At 39.2% G+C, this 16,474-nt stretch overlaps 2 protein-coding genes across 2 annotated transcripts in view; one reads left to right on the top strand and one right to left on the bottom strand.

Annotated features, from left to right (window-relative positions):
* Nucleotides 1–54: 54 nt before the first annotated feature.
* BMX (BMX non-receptor tyrosine kinase) lies at nt 55–10,110 on the top strand. The gene is made up of 5 exons (XM_008939273.1): nt 55–127; nt 858–1,029; nt 5,746–5,864; nt 8,494–8,651; nt 9,976–10,110. Exons 1-5 carry the CDS (start codon nt 55–57, stop codon nt 10,108–10,110), a joined length of 657 nt encoding a protein of 218 aa, XP_008937521.1.
* A 2,144-nt stretch (nt 10,111–12,254) lies between these two features.
* Nucleotides 12,255–16,474, bottom strand: part of ACE2 (angiotensin I converting enzyme 2) — a 23,991-nt gene continuing 19,771 nt past the window's right edge. Inside the window, exons 16-19 of the mRNA XM_008939271.1 lie at nt 15,503–15,603; nt 14,403–14,519; nt 13,003–13,197; nt 12,255–12,375 (exon numbers count right to left, since the gene is read on the bottom strand). Coding sequence (XP_008937519.1) covers nt 12,255–12,375; nt 13,003–13,197; nt 14,403–14,519; nt 15,503–15,603 — 534 coding nt within the window. The remainder of the gene's footprint in view (nt 12,376–13,002; nt 13,198–14,402; nt 14,520–15,502; nt 15,604–16,474) is intronic.

The raw sequence follows: 16,474 nt of genomic DNA, 5'->3' as shown, positions 1-16,474 counted from the left end.
ATATGTGTGTGTATATATATATATAGTGACCTTTAACAGGTTTTCTTTGTAGGTATGGTGACAAGGCTCCAGCATTCAGTGTCTACACAAGTAAGTAAAGTCCCATTCACAGCTTCATTAGGAAACGGTATGAAGTTATCTTCCCTTTTTGAAACTGGTGTCAGACTTGTCCACCAAGAAAAAAATAACCAGAAAATCATGAGTCTTACTGCTTTCAGGCTTGCAGAAGGTTACAGAATCTTCGTTTGGTGGCCATGTCTGCTTGTCCATAGAGAAGGCAATGTAAGAATTTGGGAAGGATGGTTTTTCAGTCAATAGCTCCTTCTGTAATTTCTTTTTGTGCAGTGTAGCATTGAGACTTTATGCTTCCATGATGAAATAAGATATCCCTTCCTACACGTGTATCCAGTCTACACCCAGGGCAATATGTATGCAAAGGCATTTTGTATTGTGACCTTTTAAAGGCATTTTATGTCAGTCCTTACATGAACTGTGCAAGACCTTGCATGTTTCCTTCCCCAGCACATCTGATTCATAGCCATTCTTTTTCTTTTCCACATTTCCTGGCATGGCAACAGTTGTTCTGCAGTCTCCTAAATGAAAATATATTGTTTGATGCATAAATCTTTCTCAAATCTATTTATAAGGCTTAAACCTAAACAATAGCAAACAACACTTGCAGGAAGTGTAGTCTTCTCCCATAATTCAAACATAATGCCGTGAGACGGATATGTTGCTTCAGTGCTGCATGGTTCTGCAACCCACCAGAGAAAACCACAGCATTGCATGTGGGGGATTTACCACACTTGCATTTTTCCATTTTATGTTTGCTAAGGGAGTTTCTTTTGTCCCACTAGGAACCTGGGAAATGAAGCGAGAAGAAATTGTCCTGTTGAGAGAGCTGGGGAGTGGTCAGTTTGGAGTGGTGCATCAAGGAAAGTGGAAGGGACAATACAACGTGTGCATAAAGATGATTAAAGAGGGAGCAACGTCAGAAGGTATATTCATAGAAGAAGCTCAGACCATGATGTAAGCTGTTGCGTTACTTTATTCTGTAGAAATAATGACATCTCCAAACACTAATCAGTAATGTATAGCACACACAGGAAAGAGAATTTGCACTTAAAAATGGCATTAAGTAGCTTTGAGTACATTAGGTCCAGGTTAAATAGGTAACCAGTTAGAATACTCAAAGTATTGTCAAAAGAACTTCACAACGATTGATATGGGCATCTACAAAGGTTTCAGTTAATATGTCTTCCACAACTTCAGAGGTGCCACATAAGTCACTTAAAACTCTGCTTCATTAGCATTTATACGGAAATGATTAGAAAGCTGTTCCAGCCACCCTGCAGGTAGTAACGAGAGACAGATCAATAACTGAGAAATGCCAGAAATATGAACATGAGGCTTGAAGTTGTCATTTTATTGATACTGTCTTCTTTTGATTGTCATCAATACTGAGTTTTAAAGTAATCAGCAGAAGGACACTCAGTTATTCTTGAAAAGGAACATCTGAAGTCTGCGATGAGACTGTATATAGTTTCAATAATTTCTTTCAGTATGTTGTGTTAATATTTGAAGAACAAAGCTTACAGAAATGCACAAGAACCTCCATTTATTCTTTGCTTATTTTGTTTGTATTTATTTCAGGAAACTTAATCATCCCAAACTTGTTAGACTGTACGGTATATGCTCAAAATCATATCCCATCTACCTAGTGATGGAATATATGCCTTATGGATGTTTGCTTAGCTACTTAAGGAGCCATGGCAAGGAACTACAACCCCTGCAGCTTCTGGAAATATGTTATGATGTTTGTGATGCTATGACATTTCTGGAGAGCTGTCAGTTCATACACAGAGATTTGGTAAGCTATGCTATGGGAGAAAGTGACACAGGGAAGGTAGGGGAATGACCTAACACGAGGCAGTCCTACCCCTCAGGATCAGCCACAGCTGCACGGGCTCTGTTGGCACTCATCCCAAAAAAACCTTGTGGTCTGCTGAACAGAGACATCTAGCTGGCTCAGTACAAGGCAGCTCTGGGCGAGCAGCACTAAAGCCACACATAAACAGCACTGCCCACAAACTAATATGCTCTGCTTCAGAGCTGAGCTAATGTGTCTACAGCACTGCACACTGTGCTGCCTGCATTTATGGACTCTAGACTCAAGGATTTATGCACCATTTGGCAGCACAGACATCCGATTATAGAACCAGTCCACTGAAACAAAGGGTTCTGTCCAATGATGCTGTAGTTCTCTGGTAGAAAGTGGTGCAACATTAAAGATTTGGGTCCCTTAGATTGTTTTTTGATGAGTCAGGGATTTATCTATTTAGGAACTACTTCTGTTATAAAACAAGTGTGAACACTACTAGGATGACCTGGAATTTACTCTGGTGCATTGCAAGCAGGAGCAGAACTTGAAAGTCTGCAGTCTAGCTCTCTTAAATACATTTATCTGCTGATTTTCAAGCAAGTATTTCAAGCTGCTTTTGATGAGGGGATCAGGCCTTTCAAGGACTTAAACTGAAAGTTTATGCAAAACTCCACTTTCAGTGATGCTGGCTTTGGGAAAATAAGCTGTTACTTATTGGCCTATTAAAAGTGAACCTAGCCAAATTTCTGGTGCGTTATGTTTCAGAGCAAGCAGCAGTATTTTGCCTTCTAACTTTAGATGAAAATATGTTTTGTGACAATATATGTTATACACTTGCTTAGCTTTTCAGTAGGGGTGCAGTCTCCTCAAGCAACATTTTAAATGTTTTGTTCATGCTTTCAAACAATTGTCTATATGTAAAAAGTTGCTAAATCCACACCTCACCAATTTTCACACCCTGATTCAGAAATCAGAATTATCAGGCAACTTACGTAGCAGAATTCAAGTTGTAAATATAAAGTCAGTTTCCCCAAAACTGGCTGCACACCGTGGGAAAAGAGAAATTAAACTGTAGCTTGATCTCAGGTTGAAAACTGTAGATGCAGACTATATCGCAGAGGTTAATAAGCATGCAGGCAGAGAATATAACTTTAGATAAATGTTCTCAATAAATGTAGATCATTTGCAAAACTAGGCTGATATTGAACTTTTCATAAATCAAACTGTTTAAACCACCTTTCATTGCTCCACTTTGCTTATAGTGCATTGTGAATAATCCAATCAATGTTTTTCAGTCTTTGATGCCTTGATAAATTCTGAGACTACTGAAAACACACTGAAAAACAGTTTATTTTCTATCTCAGTTGCTGTTTTTTTAGGTGAATGTGTGTTTCTCACCAGTTTCCTCATCCCTTAATGTCCTTAGTAGTACTGGGATAATGGGAAAGAATGTTTTTCATCAATAGTCAAAAAGTGAAAAAAAAAAAAGAGCTACTTATAGTTCTCTTACAGTTCCAAACTTAGCTCCTTCAATCAGAAATTGCTTCAATCAAAGAATGACATTATTCATTGAAATGCCAAAGTTCAGAAATTATTATTAGCAAATTACCAGGACAAGATGTTATTTTTCTCCTCTTCGTAATTTTTTCACTCATCTCTTTTCTCATTTATCTGTTAAAGGCTGCTAGGAACTGTTTAGTTGACAACAATCTTACTGTGAAAGTATCTAACTTTGGGATGACTAGGTAAGTAAAAGAACTGGCAGTCTTGTGAAGTTATGATGTTAGTGTATATATAGTTCACTGCCATTGGTCAGCTAGCAACTGGCTGTTAGGAAACTTAAGCCACAAGGTGTGATACAAGTCTTTGTATCTCGTTTCCATCAATGAACCTTGCTGGACACCAGGTGCCCACCAAAGCTGCACTATCACTCCCCCTCCTCAGCTGGACAGAGGAGAGAAGATACAATGAAAGGCTTAGAGGTGGAGATAAGAACAGGGAGAGATCACACCAATTACTGTGGCAAAAGAGACTCGATTTGGGGAAATGAACTTAATTTATTAGCAATCAAATTAGAGTAAGATAATGGGAAATAAAACCAAATGTTAAACACTTTTCCTCCACCCTTCCCTTCTTCCCAGGCTTAACTTTGCTCCTGACTTTCTCTACCTCCTCCCCACACAGAACATGGGGATGGGGAATGGGGGTTGCAGTCAGTTCATCATATACTGTTTCTGCCATTCCTTCCTCCTCAGGAGGAGAACTCCTCACACTCCTCCCCTGCTCCAGCATAGGATCCCACTCACAGGATACAGTCCTCCACAGACTTCTCCAATGTGAGTCTTTCCCATAGGCTTCAGTTCTTCAGGAACTGCATCAGCATTCTCTTTCATGGGGTCACAAGTCCTGCCAGCAACAGTGCTCCAGCATGGGCTTCTTTCTCCATGGGTCCACAGGCCCTGCAAGGAACTTGCTCTAGCACAGGCTTCCCACAGGGCCACACCCTCCTTTGCACATCCACTTGATCAAGTGTAGGGTCCTCCATGGGCTGCAGGTGGATATCTGTTCCACCATTAACCTATGTGAGCTGCAGGGGAGCCTCTTCTCCTTTGGGGAGAAGAGCACCTACCTCCTCGCCCTCCTTCTCCACTGACCTTGGTGTCCGAAGAGTTGTTTCTTTCACATATTCTCAGTCCCCTCTCCAGCTGAAAAATGTGGAGGGTTTTTTCCCCCACTTCTCAAATATATTATCACAGAGGTGCTACCACCATTGCTGATGGGCTTGGCCTTGGGTGGCGGCAGGTCTGACTTGGAGCTGGCTGGCATTTGCTCTATTTGACATAGGAGAAGCTTCTATCAGCTTCTTGCAGAAACTTCTCTTGTATCACCCCCAGTACCAGAACCTTGACACGCAAACCAAATACATGACCATAAACCATTACGGGATTAGAGTGAACTCATTCTGCTGTCTCAAAAGGTTGAAGGCCAAATACAGCTGAGAGATTTCACTAGTCATGTTTGTTAAAGAAATCTCAGAGTTCACTTGGTGTACAAGATTTTCACCTCATTTGGGGGCCAAATATCTTAATCAGCAGCCTCAATGGAGAGAAGCTGGAGAGGATGAGCAACCGAGAGAATATGTCCTCTGAGGAAAGGTAGAGGGACCAGGCTGCTTAGGCTGGTGAAGAGGAGGCCAAGAGGGGATCTAAAAGCTGCCTATAGGTACTTAGAATTACAAAGCTGATGGAGCCAAATAAGTCTTATCACTGCCAGGTGATGTGACAGTGGACATTGGCCACATACTGTAGCTTTGGAAGTTCAAGCTGGATAGTAAGAGAAGTTATTTCCCCAGGAGGGTGGTGGAGTACGGAAACATGCTAGTCAGGGAGACTATGAGATTGCAATCTTTGGAGGCTTTTAAAACTTGGCCACACAGAGCCATGGCTGACCTGACCTAATCACAGAATCATAGAATGTATTGGGTTGGAAGGGATCTCTAAAGGCCATATAGTCCAACCCCCCTACAATAAGCAGGGACATCTATAACTAGGTCAGGTTGCTCAGGGCCCTATCAGGCCTGACCTTGAATGTCTTCAGGGAATGTTTGGAGTAATCCTATTTGAGCAGGAGGCTGGGCCAGGTGCCTTACAACAGGCACTTCTATGATTCTGCACTGGTTTTATAGGGAGTTGATAGCAATGATCTGTTCTATAGATTATAGCTAAAGCTCCTATCAGGTACCACTCAGAAATTTGGAGTTCTGCCAGGGCTTTTTTAAGGAACCTTGTGATGTACACAGAAGAAGCAGTAAATAGTGTTTCACTGTAAGTTGTTCCCAACCAAGTTTGGTTCTTGCCTTGTAGGTATGTTCTGGATGACCTGTATATAAATTCATTGGGAACCAAATTTCCAGTGAAGTGGTCAGTACCGGAAGTTTTTCATTACACCAAATTTAGCAGCAAGTCAGATGTATGGGCTTTTGGTATGTATGAAATTTGACATAAATATTTACGCATATATGCCATTGTGTTTAGATTTCCTCAGCTTACTAAGCAGAAATGCTAGATATTTACACACTGAAGGAATGTAAAAAGCAGTTACAGCTTATCTTCATGTTTAATATTTTTATGCATCCAAGCCCTATCCTCTTTGGATTTTTTTTTTTTGGCATGTCTAGACCATAAACCAGTGCTGCCCAGGCTAAAAGCTTTTCTGTTAATCCCAGAGGTCAAGAGTGGACTCTGTGCATAACCAAGCTGTGAAAGAGAGTCTGTGTGAGTTGGGACTCCATATCTCAGAAAAAAAACAAGATGTGTTTTCAGATCACTTTCTACACAGGAATTTCAAACACTGGAACTTCTACTTCAGTGGCTTTCAAGCTATGATTTGTAAATCCCTGGAGTATGTTCAATGTTTCTAAAAAATCTGCAAAAGGTGTTGAAGGAAAGGAGCCTTTTGTGTGAATGGGTTTATATTCCATTTACATGGGTTTGCACCTCCAGCAGGAAAATTTTGGCAGCTGTCAGGTTGATGAAAGTTTGGCAACCCACTATTCTTGACATTGAACAATGGTGAATAAAGCACATGAAAGTGTTTCCAAATGCTGAGTTGCTTCTTATCTTTTACTTCAGCTGGTCTCCCAATATTAATGACTCTGGCAGAGAAACAGCTCATTCACAACGTTTTTTTAATATTCATGCCCTATTTATAATATATACGATTAAATCAGAAGTTGGATTTTCTGGTGATACGTTTTCTTTTTGCTCTTATCAGCAAAATCCTGACTCCAGGCTCTGTTGTCGTTAACTTCAGTATTGGCATTAACTTAAATGAGAAACATTATTTTTCCTTTATGGTCTCATTTTAATGCTATCCATAGATGCAGTGGAAGCAAGGGGAGAACAGTATTCTTGTATGGTTGTTTTTAACTAATGAGTCTTTAGAGGGCTAAAGAACTGAACTAACATATTCATATCCCAAAAGCAGATGTTGAAGAACAAATAACCTTGTTTTTTTTAATGTTTTTATCTTGGATTTTTAATGTCTTAATCTGATATTCAGGGACCATTTTATTCTGATCCCACTGTGACACTACAATTCTCAAGTCTTCAAGCTGGAGGGAAGTCAAAGATACAACAAATTCCTTTGGAAAAAAAAAAATCCGTACTGCCAGAGTTATTGCCAAGGGTTGGTGCTGGACTGGCCACTAAACAAATGACTGATACTCTTCTATTAGCCCCCCTCCCTTCCAAAAGGGGAAAGAAAAGGGAATAAGAGAGATTTATGGTCTGGAAAATAAAACTAAAACTGCTTTAATAAAAATAATAATAAAATTAAATATATACAAATATGAACAAAGCCAATATCAACACCACCAACACCTGCCCCAACAGCAATTATGTCACCTTCACCACCAATGCTGAGGGGCAGGCACTGGGGAAGTCCCAGGCTGGACTCAGTGGGAGGTGAGAACCAGGTTCAGGAGCTAAATTCTGGAGGTGGATTCCGTAACACACAGATTGGGATCAAAAGCAAAACAGACAGAGTCCTCCTCAGATGCTGGCCATTGAAGAAGAGAGCTTGACCCTTGTGATCCCTCAGCTTTACTCTGAATATGACGTGTATGGAATGGAATACCTTGTTGGTCAGTTTAGGGTCACCTGTTCTGTCCACTCCTCCCTACAGGTATGGCCTTTCACTTTATGGCACACCAACGTGGTACACAGTATTTAACAGTGACCTTGGTTCCTATAGGAGCAAGTATAAACAAGAGCCTTTCTGCATACCAATCCTTGGTAGTAACTGTAATATCAAGTCCTATCACTGCTAAAAGCAGACACTGTTTGAAAAAATATGCCATTACCTTCAGAAAATGAAGTTACCTAGCTGAAAAGTAAAATATTGAACAGAACTAATTCTATACTAGCCCAAAATAGGACAATTATATATCATTGTGAAAGAAATATTTCACTTTTTTTTTAATACTTTATGGGTGACATGATTATCATGTACGCTCAGTTACAACAAAAATTGTTTTTTTGCAAAGCTATCATGACGAATTAACAATTATGATATTACCCAGTGTTTCTATTGCTTCAGTATAATCCAGTTTTTATAGGCGTGCATAACTGACACTATATTCAGAAATGTCTCTGATACCAAAGCAATATATGTCCCACTTATTTAAATAAAAAAAAACCAGTTAAAATTATCTGCCTATTCTATAGAAACATAGATGCCTATAGCCATAATTTTGCTTTCCTTCCCTGTCTCTGTATACACAAGCATATGTAAGGGGATGTTCCTGTGTATTTTCTAAAAACTTCAGTCCATGGATAATTATGTCTTGGTTTTTCTCCAACACTGCCTACATTAAATATATTTTATAACTATATCATTGAACTTTACCTTCTTCTGCAGTAGAAGTTGTTTTACATTTGGGTACAGAATCATACTTGTGAGTCACCTCCATACTTTTCTTTGGACAATATTCTCTGTAAAGAATCTGATCGGTTATATGTTGCATGTGTGTCTTGTTCCAAGAAAAAGGGGTTATCTTGCATTTCTTGACTTTCTTTTCTTGAGTCCCATTGCCGTGAATATTTTTGCAGGTATCTTAATGTGGGAGGTGTTCACTCTGGGAAAGCAGCCGTATGAACTTTATGATAACAAGCAGGTGATTGAGAAAGTTTCTCAAGGATACAGACTTTATAGACCACAACTGGTTTCAGACATCACCTACCAGATAATGTACAACTGCTGGCATGAGGTATGTATATTTGCACATACAAGCTGGAGGAACTGGAATAATAGGAGTCCCTGTTGATAGCTGAACTAACGTTGGTAGTGGAAAATATCCCTGACAAAAGCCATTGCTTGTATGTAGTACTTTCTATAGAGCAGTCTAGTTCAGGACATTGTTAGCACAGGAAACAGGGCATAAAGGAAGATTGGTTCCCCTCTTTTCAGTATTTAAGCAAATAACAGTAAAATACCTTTCAACATCAACATAATATACAGGATGAGATTGTTCTCACATAATTTTAATGTTTTAAAATTTGGGTGCTGAGCTAAGCTGGAGTTTTACTTTAATATAATTGTCAGAAAAATGAGGAAAAACAACTTATATTTGAGGGCACGTTAATACAAATAAAGATTAAACTATCACAACATAAGACAGATATAAAAAGTAACTTTAATTTTCTTCACCTCATAGTCTTCTCTGTCTCTACAAATTTCTGCATGCTAAAATCAAGAAAAAAAAAATAATGCAAATTAGAGTTCCTGAATTATTTCAAAATTAAATAATCATACCCAACATCTCTGCTTCATTCAGCTACCAGAAAAGCGCCCTGCCTTTTATCAGCTTTTGCCATTTTTTGAAGCACTGAGAGAAGACAGCAGAACTTGAGAAAGAAGATTCAGAAGCAGATGACTGTGCATACCGGTTTCATATCAGGCTTCTGTAGCTGTCTTCTGTATGACAGCTACATCTGAAATCTGCCTAAGATTTGCCACCTTTATTATTCTATATATTAGTGTTCTTCTCATTTAATCAGGGAGTTGACCAAGTATTGTATGGAGAAAGATTTTGTGACACTCCGTGGGTGACAGAATTTGGAACGATACTATGGAAGAATTTATTTCATTTTGTTAGCATTGTTTCAAAAGACTTCTCAGACACTGAGAATTATATACCAATTTTGTATACTCTTTGAGTGCTTCCAAGCTGTCAATTTTTGGCCTTAACTGGAAATGTAAACAGAGAAATATATGCTGGTTAGGTTTTCTGATTATCATAGCTCATCTGAATATGTTTTTTATTTTGTAATCACTTGAAACTGATGCCTGAAGTCAAATTTAGAAGTGCTGCAAGTGACAGCAACATAAATAGTTCTAGTCTTGCTTTCAATTACTTAGGAGTTACTACTGGTAAAATATTATATCAGTTTGTTTATCAGCACTATTGACTTTAGTTTCAGCTCTCAGGCTGTATATTTGATTTGGAATGTCTTCTAAGCTACATATCTAAAATATTTGCAACTTAGCAACGTATGAGGTGCTTACTAGAGTGTTATTGCTTCCTGCTACAGGTAAAAATAGAGAAAAAAAGTTTTATGCAAAGCTCCATAGCTATTGCAATAGTAAATGGTAAATTTGCTACCTCCATAAAACCTGAAGAGCAAAAACTCAAGACAATTGAAAATGCTGTTAATATAATTGCTTAGCCAAATATTTTTACCATTGATGAGCTGAAATGTGACTCCTGATGTTAACACTTAAATAAGAACACTCAACTTTCAAATGTGCATAGCAATACACAAGTTAGTGCTAACTTCAATAAGTCTAGATATACCAAATGCATCTGAAGCTATGTAACAATAACTGAGGCGTCTAAACGTAATGCTAACATTTGTAAAATGCTGATACAATATGTATAAAATAAAGGGATTTTAAAATAAAGTAAGGTCTGAAACAGTCCTCTCCTCTCTCCTTCTATTTGAGGTGGTTCAGTGTGTGATGCCTCTAAGAGTATTAGAGGGAAAGCAGCATTTGGGGTCATGCAAATGACTGTGGGGATCTACACAAGCCTGGAAGGCCACAGGATTAAAGGCATTGCCTTAATGGAAATGTTAATCTTAACAAGAGATCTGAAGATGGCTGGCATGATTAATTACATTACTTGATTGTTTCCAGCTTTGTCATTCCCTTTCCCTGTTACTGCATGGTAAGTGGGAAGATTGCACATAGTTGAATTATTTACCTTAAAAGTTCAGCTAAAGTGCTAAGGTTTGGGGATGTTATGTCAATGGGACATGTGGTGTAGGGGCGCAACTTAAAGAAAAATTATTTTCATTCCTTTACATTCCTGTCTAGTTTGCAGTTGATCAGCATCATTTGCCTACCATTTTTAACTGTCTCATTTAAGGGTCTTGTCTCTTTAAACAAGAAATGAGTGTGAAGCATTAGGATAGTGTTTTATGAGCCCACAGAGTACAGCTGTATGTTTTCAGGAATAGGTTGCACTGCTTTCTACAGTTTCTGATGATTTTGGAGGTCTGTGAGTTTAAAAGCCTGTGAATTTGCTGAATATTTTTCATGCAGGCTTGTGTTTGCTACTGGTTCTTTGTCGGGATGCAGGACTGAGTAGACACCTTATGCTTTTCAGTGACCCAGGTGTGTACAGAACAACTACACCAGCATTGTGGCTGTTATGACATGGGATCTACAAGACAGAATAATAAAAATGTTGGCTGGAAGGGACCTCTAGAGGTCATCCAGCCAAACTTCTCACTCTAAGTGGGCCTATCCCCACTACTTGATCAGCCACACCTTTATTTACCTCAGCTCTGAACACTTCTGGATGTGGAGATCCCACAGCCCCTCTCAGAGCATGAAATAGGCAACTTGTTCTAAGTGTTACATTACCCTCTTTGTGAACAACTGTTCTTTTTCAAGTGCAACCTAAATGTCCCAAGCCTCAGTCTATTGCCCTGTGTATGTAATAGGGCAACTTGTCTTTCTAGTATGCAGTATTTTTTATGCAATATTTGTAATAGTGGAGGCAATGGAAAAGGTACTGAAAAAAACAAACAAACAAACAAAACCAGCCCTTTGTTTATTTAGTATTAAGGAATTTTATTCCATTTTAGATGACAACACAGAGATCAGATCTTCTGGTTTGGCTTGTTTTTTTTTAAGGGAGCATGGGGTGTTTGGTCTATAATGCTTATCAAGCAAACAGAAAAATAACTTATGCTATGACTTCCTAACAAAGTTCCAGTGCTTGTTAGTCTTCATCCAGTATCGATTTTACATTCATACAGATTTCCTGAAGGTGCAAAAATTGCAGTTATTTCATATCAAATTGAGTTCTTCATCACTAAGATTCTTCTGATGGTCAGGGTTTTTTTTCTATTTGTCTTTTAGATACACTCGTGAGGCCTCTGTCTGGAAAGATAAGTTTCTTGGGCATCAGGAGTATACAAGTTATTCGTATGCCTGTCTTGATCTGTATATGACTGTACACTTCGAAGTTTTTGTATTTCATTATAGAGGGAACAAAGAGAAGTTGGATGCAGCACACATGAAAAACAGCACAAATAATACGTAATATTATGCACAGAATTCATAGAAAAGCCACAGGACATGTGTGTGTATGTATATATGTCTTAAACTTTGGCATGTTTCCTAGTTACTGCATAAACAGCAGATTTAGTTGCTGCTTTTTGTGAAGCAGTAGATTAATAGTCAACCAGAAGACATTATGTTTGATGAGATCCCTAGTGTTTTGGTCCTTGCTAGGCACTACTGTTAACTGAGAAATTAAAAAACAAAAACAAAACCAAAAACCTTAGTGTGCCCACATCTTCTAGAATGATGTTTGTGTCTCTTCAGGTGTTTCAAAACCCATGTTGCATTTTCCCACTTCATTGTAAGGATTCACCTCTTCACAGTTTGATCCTGCTTCAGTCCTACTTTCTCTCGCTCTCCTGTAATGAAAATTCCGTTAATATTAGAAGCGCCTAATCTGTACAAGTCCTTCTGGATCCTCTGAATCGTCTATTGATACTGGTTTTAACTGGGAATACTTATATAGAAGGAATTGTGTTGGTTTTAAGGGAAATTGTAGCAAACCTACTGCATTCTTAGGAACCCCATTAATGGAGAGACATAGAAAACCAACCCAGCTATGTTGCTGTTAATGCAATATCTAGGGAAAATAACATCACCTCCAACAAGATTGTTGAAAACTGCAGGTGCTGATGAATGGGGGCAACTCTGCCATTGGAGAAGGCACTATGTTCCCATCAGGCCACACCATCCATCTTGCAGTAGGGTTGGCAGAAGCCTGGCCACACCACAGCAGCCACAGCATCCAGCTGCCTTGGTTAAACTGCTGCTGATGGGGAAATTGCACTAAGCTGACAAAGCTGTCGTGCACTGAAAGGCAGGGAGCTGAACCTTTAGTTATCACTGTTGATGGGAGGGGGATAATAAGCTTTAATTCCTTAACATGCTTCAGTTAGATTTGGCAGTCTATTTGTAAGCACCCTGATGATGCAATCATAGGGTTATCTCCCATTGGTTGTTATCATAGCATCAAAAATATTACTCACTTTTTGCGATCTCTCTGCCCAGTGATGATCAAGACAATAACTCCAATGACAATCAGGCTGATGACCACCCCAAAAATAATTAACCAGATGGTGACTGGTGGTGCATAAGGTGTGGCCAGGGTTGGAAGTATGCCCACAAACTCCAGCGTGTTATCATCCAGTCTGAAAGCCTCATTGATTCGTCCCCGAGACATCCTGCCACCAAGAGCAAATTCAAAGAGTTTCACACATTTATTGGAAGGAAATTAAACAGTTATCAGCTGTTTTATAAATATCCAGTGTGCCAAGGCTCCCCTGAACTGCTCAGTTGAAAAGGCTGCACAGGAGGTACTGCTAAACCCATGTTCATTCTGGTATGACAACCATGGCAGCTTAAGCCCTTCATTAGTTGCAGCTCAGCTGATATGGCCAGACACTGAATGAACACTTGAACTCAGTCTTAGCATTTATCAAAATGAGGCAACAGCCTTCTGATCGCCCTCTCAATTTGCATTTTGTCCCTCATTCTTTACCTTAAGTTTCTTGTCCATCTATAAGTTTATTGCATATGTGACAGAAAACCACAGCTTTGGCATCTTCTTACCTCTTTCTTTCCTACGGTCTTCCAGAGTTTTGATTCCTGTTTTTCACTGCCCTGAAAACCCTTTCCCTGGTGTATTTTTCTGTGTCTTCCCTTGCCCTGAACTTCTGCTTCCTCTATTTTGTGCTAACCAGCCAGTGACTTTTATAGCTATATTCTTCTCCTTTGCTTCACCAACTTAGATTTGTGCCCTCTTAATTTCCCACTGTATGTTATCCATGACCATCCCCAGAGCTGCAGTTTTACTTGTTGTTTTTACATCAGTGACTTATAGTGCTGCCATACTGTGCTGTAAAGAGCTCTTCACTGACCCTTAAGTAGAACTACCTCCTGTTCTGATGTCTTCTTTTCTGTATAATCCAATATATCTGACTGTCTTCCTAATAATTTATTATTCTGGAATTCTTGATAAAAATAATTCTTCCACTGAATTATCATTAATGAGGTCAAAAAAAAAAAAAAAAAGTGCATGCACACACCATTACTGTGCTCTGAATTTCAGAATATAAGATGGTTCCTGTTAAAGTTTGAGCAGTGATATTTTCTGGCAAAGCATGATGTGGTTCAGTGTGTTATGGCAGCTTTACAAGACCCCTAAAGCATTTTACATTGGCTGTTGTCCAGGACACCATCAGATAGATGGACTGTTTTCTTTCTGTCATAACAGTTTCTCTCATCCCACTATTTCCATACTAACAGCAGAACTGACTTTTTATCACCCCTTCTGCCTCAGCTGACTTGAGCACTGCTTTCCCTTCCACCCTTTCACCTGGCTGATTTGGTTTTGATTCCCACCCCACCCCCCCAAGCAAAATCTCACCTGATGGCATTTTCCACGTCAGCTTTGGGCACAGTATCATTGATATTGCCTGGCATGCTGACAGTGAGGTAGAAGGAGATCCTTTGTGTCTGTTCCCCAACATGAATGTCTGTAATCCTGAATGAGAAACAGAAAAGAAAGGGGGTTCTAACTGCTGATTTCACATTAGCTTTAAATTCAGGCAAGTTAACAGTTGTGTTTGATTGGCAATGCCAGCGGCTTACTTTATGCTTCTTAGTGACCTCAACTGCAAAATTAAATTAATTTTCCTGACAATTTCTTTTTTTATGTGCTAATTTGTAACTTTAGACAGAGAGAGTCTACCCCATACCTAAGACACTACTTGGCGTAATCTTCAAAAGCACATAATCAGCTGCAGAACAGTGTTTGGGGTAGGTCTTGTGAATGAGAAGATGTATGAAGAACCAAGTGAAAAAAAAAAAAAACAAAAAACAACCTTCTTTCTTATATTCTTTTAGGACTAGATCCTACATGTTACATGACATGTTCTATAAAGTAACAGCAAATAGCTTAAGTAGATAGCTTCCAAAATTTTTTGAAGATAACTAATAAAAAGGGTTGTTTTTCTTACCAAAATCAATTTCAGATGATAGATTTTATGTCTGTAAGTGAACCTAGATAACACTAGTAAGTCTGCAAAGAATTCTAGTGCTTTAAATTCAACAAGCTTATCTTCCCTTGGCCCAAAACCTCTTGGATATTCAGTATCATACACATACACTGACAAAAAAAAAAAAAAAATTCTAATCAATGTATCTCCCCTGATATTCCCATATACGTGTCAGGCATAAATTCTCAAGGCTCACTTTCACCACTGATAAGCTGTGGGAGACAGAGGCTTCTGCATCCACTGAAGTTGCCTAACTTTAGCACGTTACTCCCAAAATTCAGACTCCCAAGTGAGGAGGAAAGACAGCATGTAACCATGCTGGCATCTTGCATTTACAACCAATTGATGTTTGGCATTGCTCACTATCACCTTGCATTTGACAGAAGGCACAATTAATTCCACCAGTTAATGCCACTAGTGAATCAGAATCAATAAAGAGAAAGCCTGCACAATTAAGCAAGTCACTCACTGAAAGTCAACCTCCTGTTTCTTCACCTCTGCAAAGTATTTCCTCATGGCATAGGCAACAGATGACTTGAACAAGAAGATCTCACTTTCATCCCATTCATACTGCAGAAACAGCACAAGAGAAACTCATCAGAGATGGCAAGTTATCTGACATCAAGAAAACATCTAAAAAAGAAATAGTAATTGTAATGCTTGGCATGACCTTCAGTGCTATTTATGTATGCCGTGACAGCATTTCAGGAACCTACTCAAACCTTTTAGCTCTGTTAATCTGGGCACTCTGTAGGAGAAGAACACAGCAGGCATCCCCACTGCCAGACACTGCATCATGCAGTCCCTCTGCAATTTCTGGTACCTTTACAGGGATCTGCTGAAGGTGCTGCAGTCTCAGCCATCTCTCTGCCTTATGGGGAGAAAAGGCAGCAGGAGTAACATTATTCCTACTAAATATTGTGCATTCTGTTTGAAGTCTAAAGATTACATAATTTAGTTCTTTTTTTTTTTCATCACATAATCTTATATGCAGGCCTATTGTTTTAAGGAGGAGAAACTTTGGGGTGGGGTTATTGTGTGAAAGTGGCTCATTTATTTGCCTGATGAGCTGAGATATTTGTTTGGGGTTGGTTTTGTTTTGGTAAAACTTATTTGCATCAGTATTTCTGCAACAGGCATGCATTTGTTGTTTTGCCCTGGAGAATAAATAGGTGATATAAAAAATACTCCACCTTTGTGAAGGCTCCTCCCAGCCTGCCATATGGGTCCAAAGTTATTTGCAGTGGAAGTCAAAAACAGCTTCGCTGGGGCAGGAACTGAGAGGTGTACAGGGGCCAAAAAAATGCCGCAGGAGCTGATAATGCAGCCTGGTCTGTTGTGCAACACCACATGTGCACGAAGGGAAAATTCCTGTTTGAACTCTGTGGCAATATTTTTATCCCCCAAAGGCCTAGATTTGATTGCGTTTATGGCACCTGAG

The sequence above is a fragment of the Merops nubicus genome, unplaced genomic scaffold (assembly GCF_000691845.1).
Source record: "Merops nubicus isolate BGI_N331 unplaced genomic scaffold, ASM69184v1 scaffold20474, whole genome shotgun sequence".
NCBI lineage: Eukaryota > Metazoa > Chordata > Aves > Coraciiformes > Meropidae > Merops > Merops nubicus.
Note: the sequence above shows the minus strand (reverse complement) of the source record. Positions and strands in the feature narration are given on the sequence as shown.

Bases quoted from the DNA above. Each gene is read 5' to 3' on its own strand.
- BMX (XM_008939273.1), top strand. From the start codon at position 55: ATGGTGACAAGGCTCCAGCATTCAGTGTCTACACAAGTAAGTAAAGTC. The intron at 128-857 runs GTATGAAGTTAT...TTGTCCCACTAG, and splicing joins CACAGCTTCATTAGGAAACG to GAACCTGGGAAATGAAGCGA. The intron at 8,652-9,975 runs GTATGTATATTT...TTCCTGCTACAG, and splicing joins TGTACAACTGCTGGCATGAG to GTAAAAATAGAGAAAAAAAG.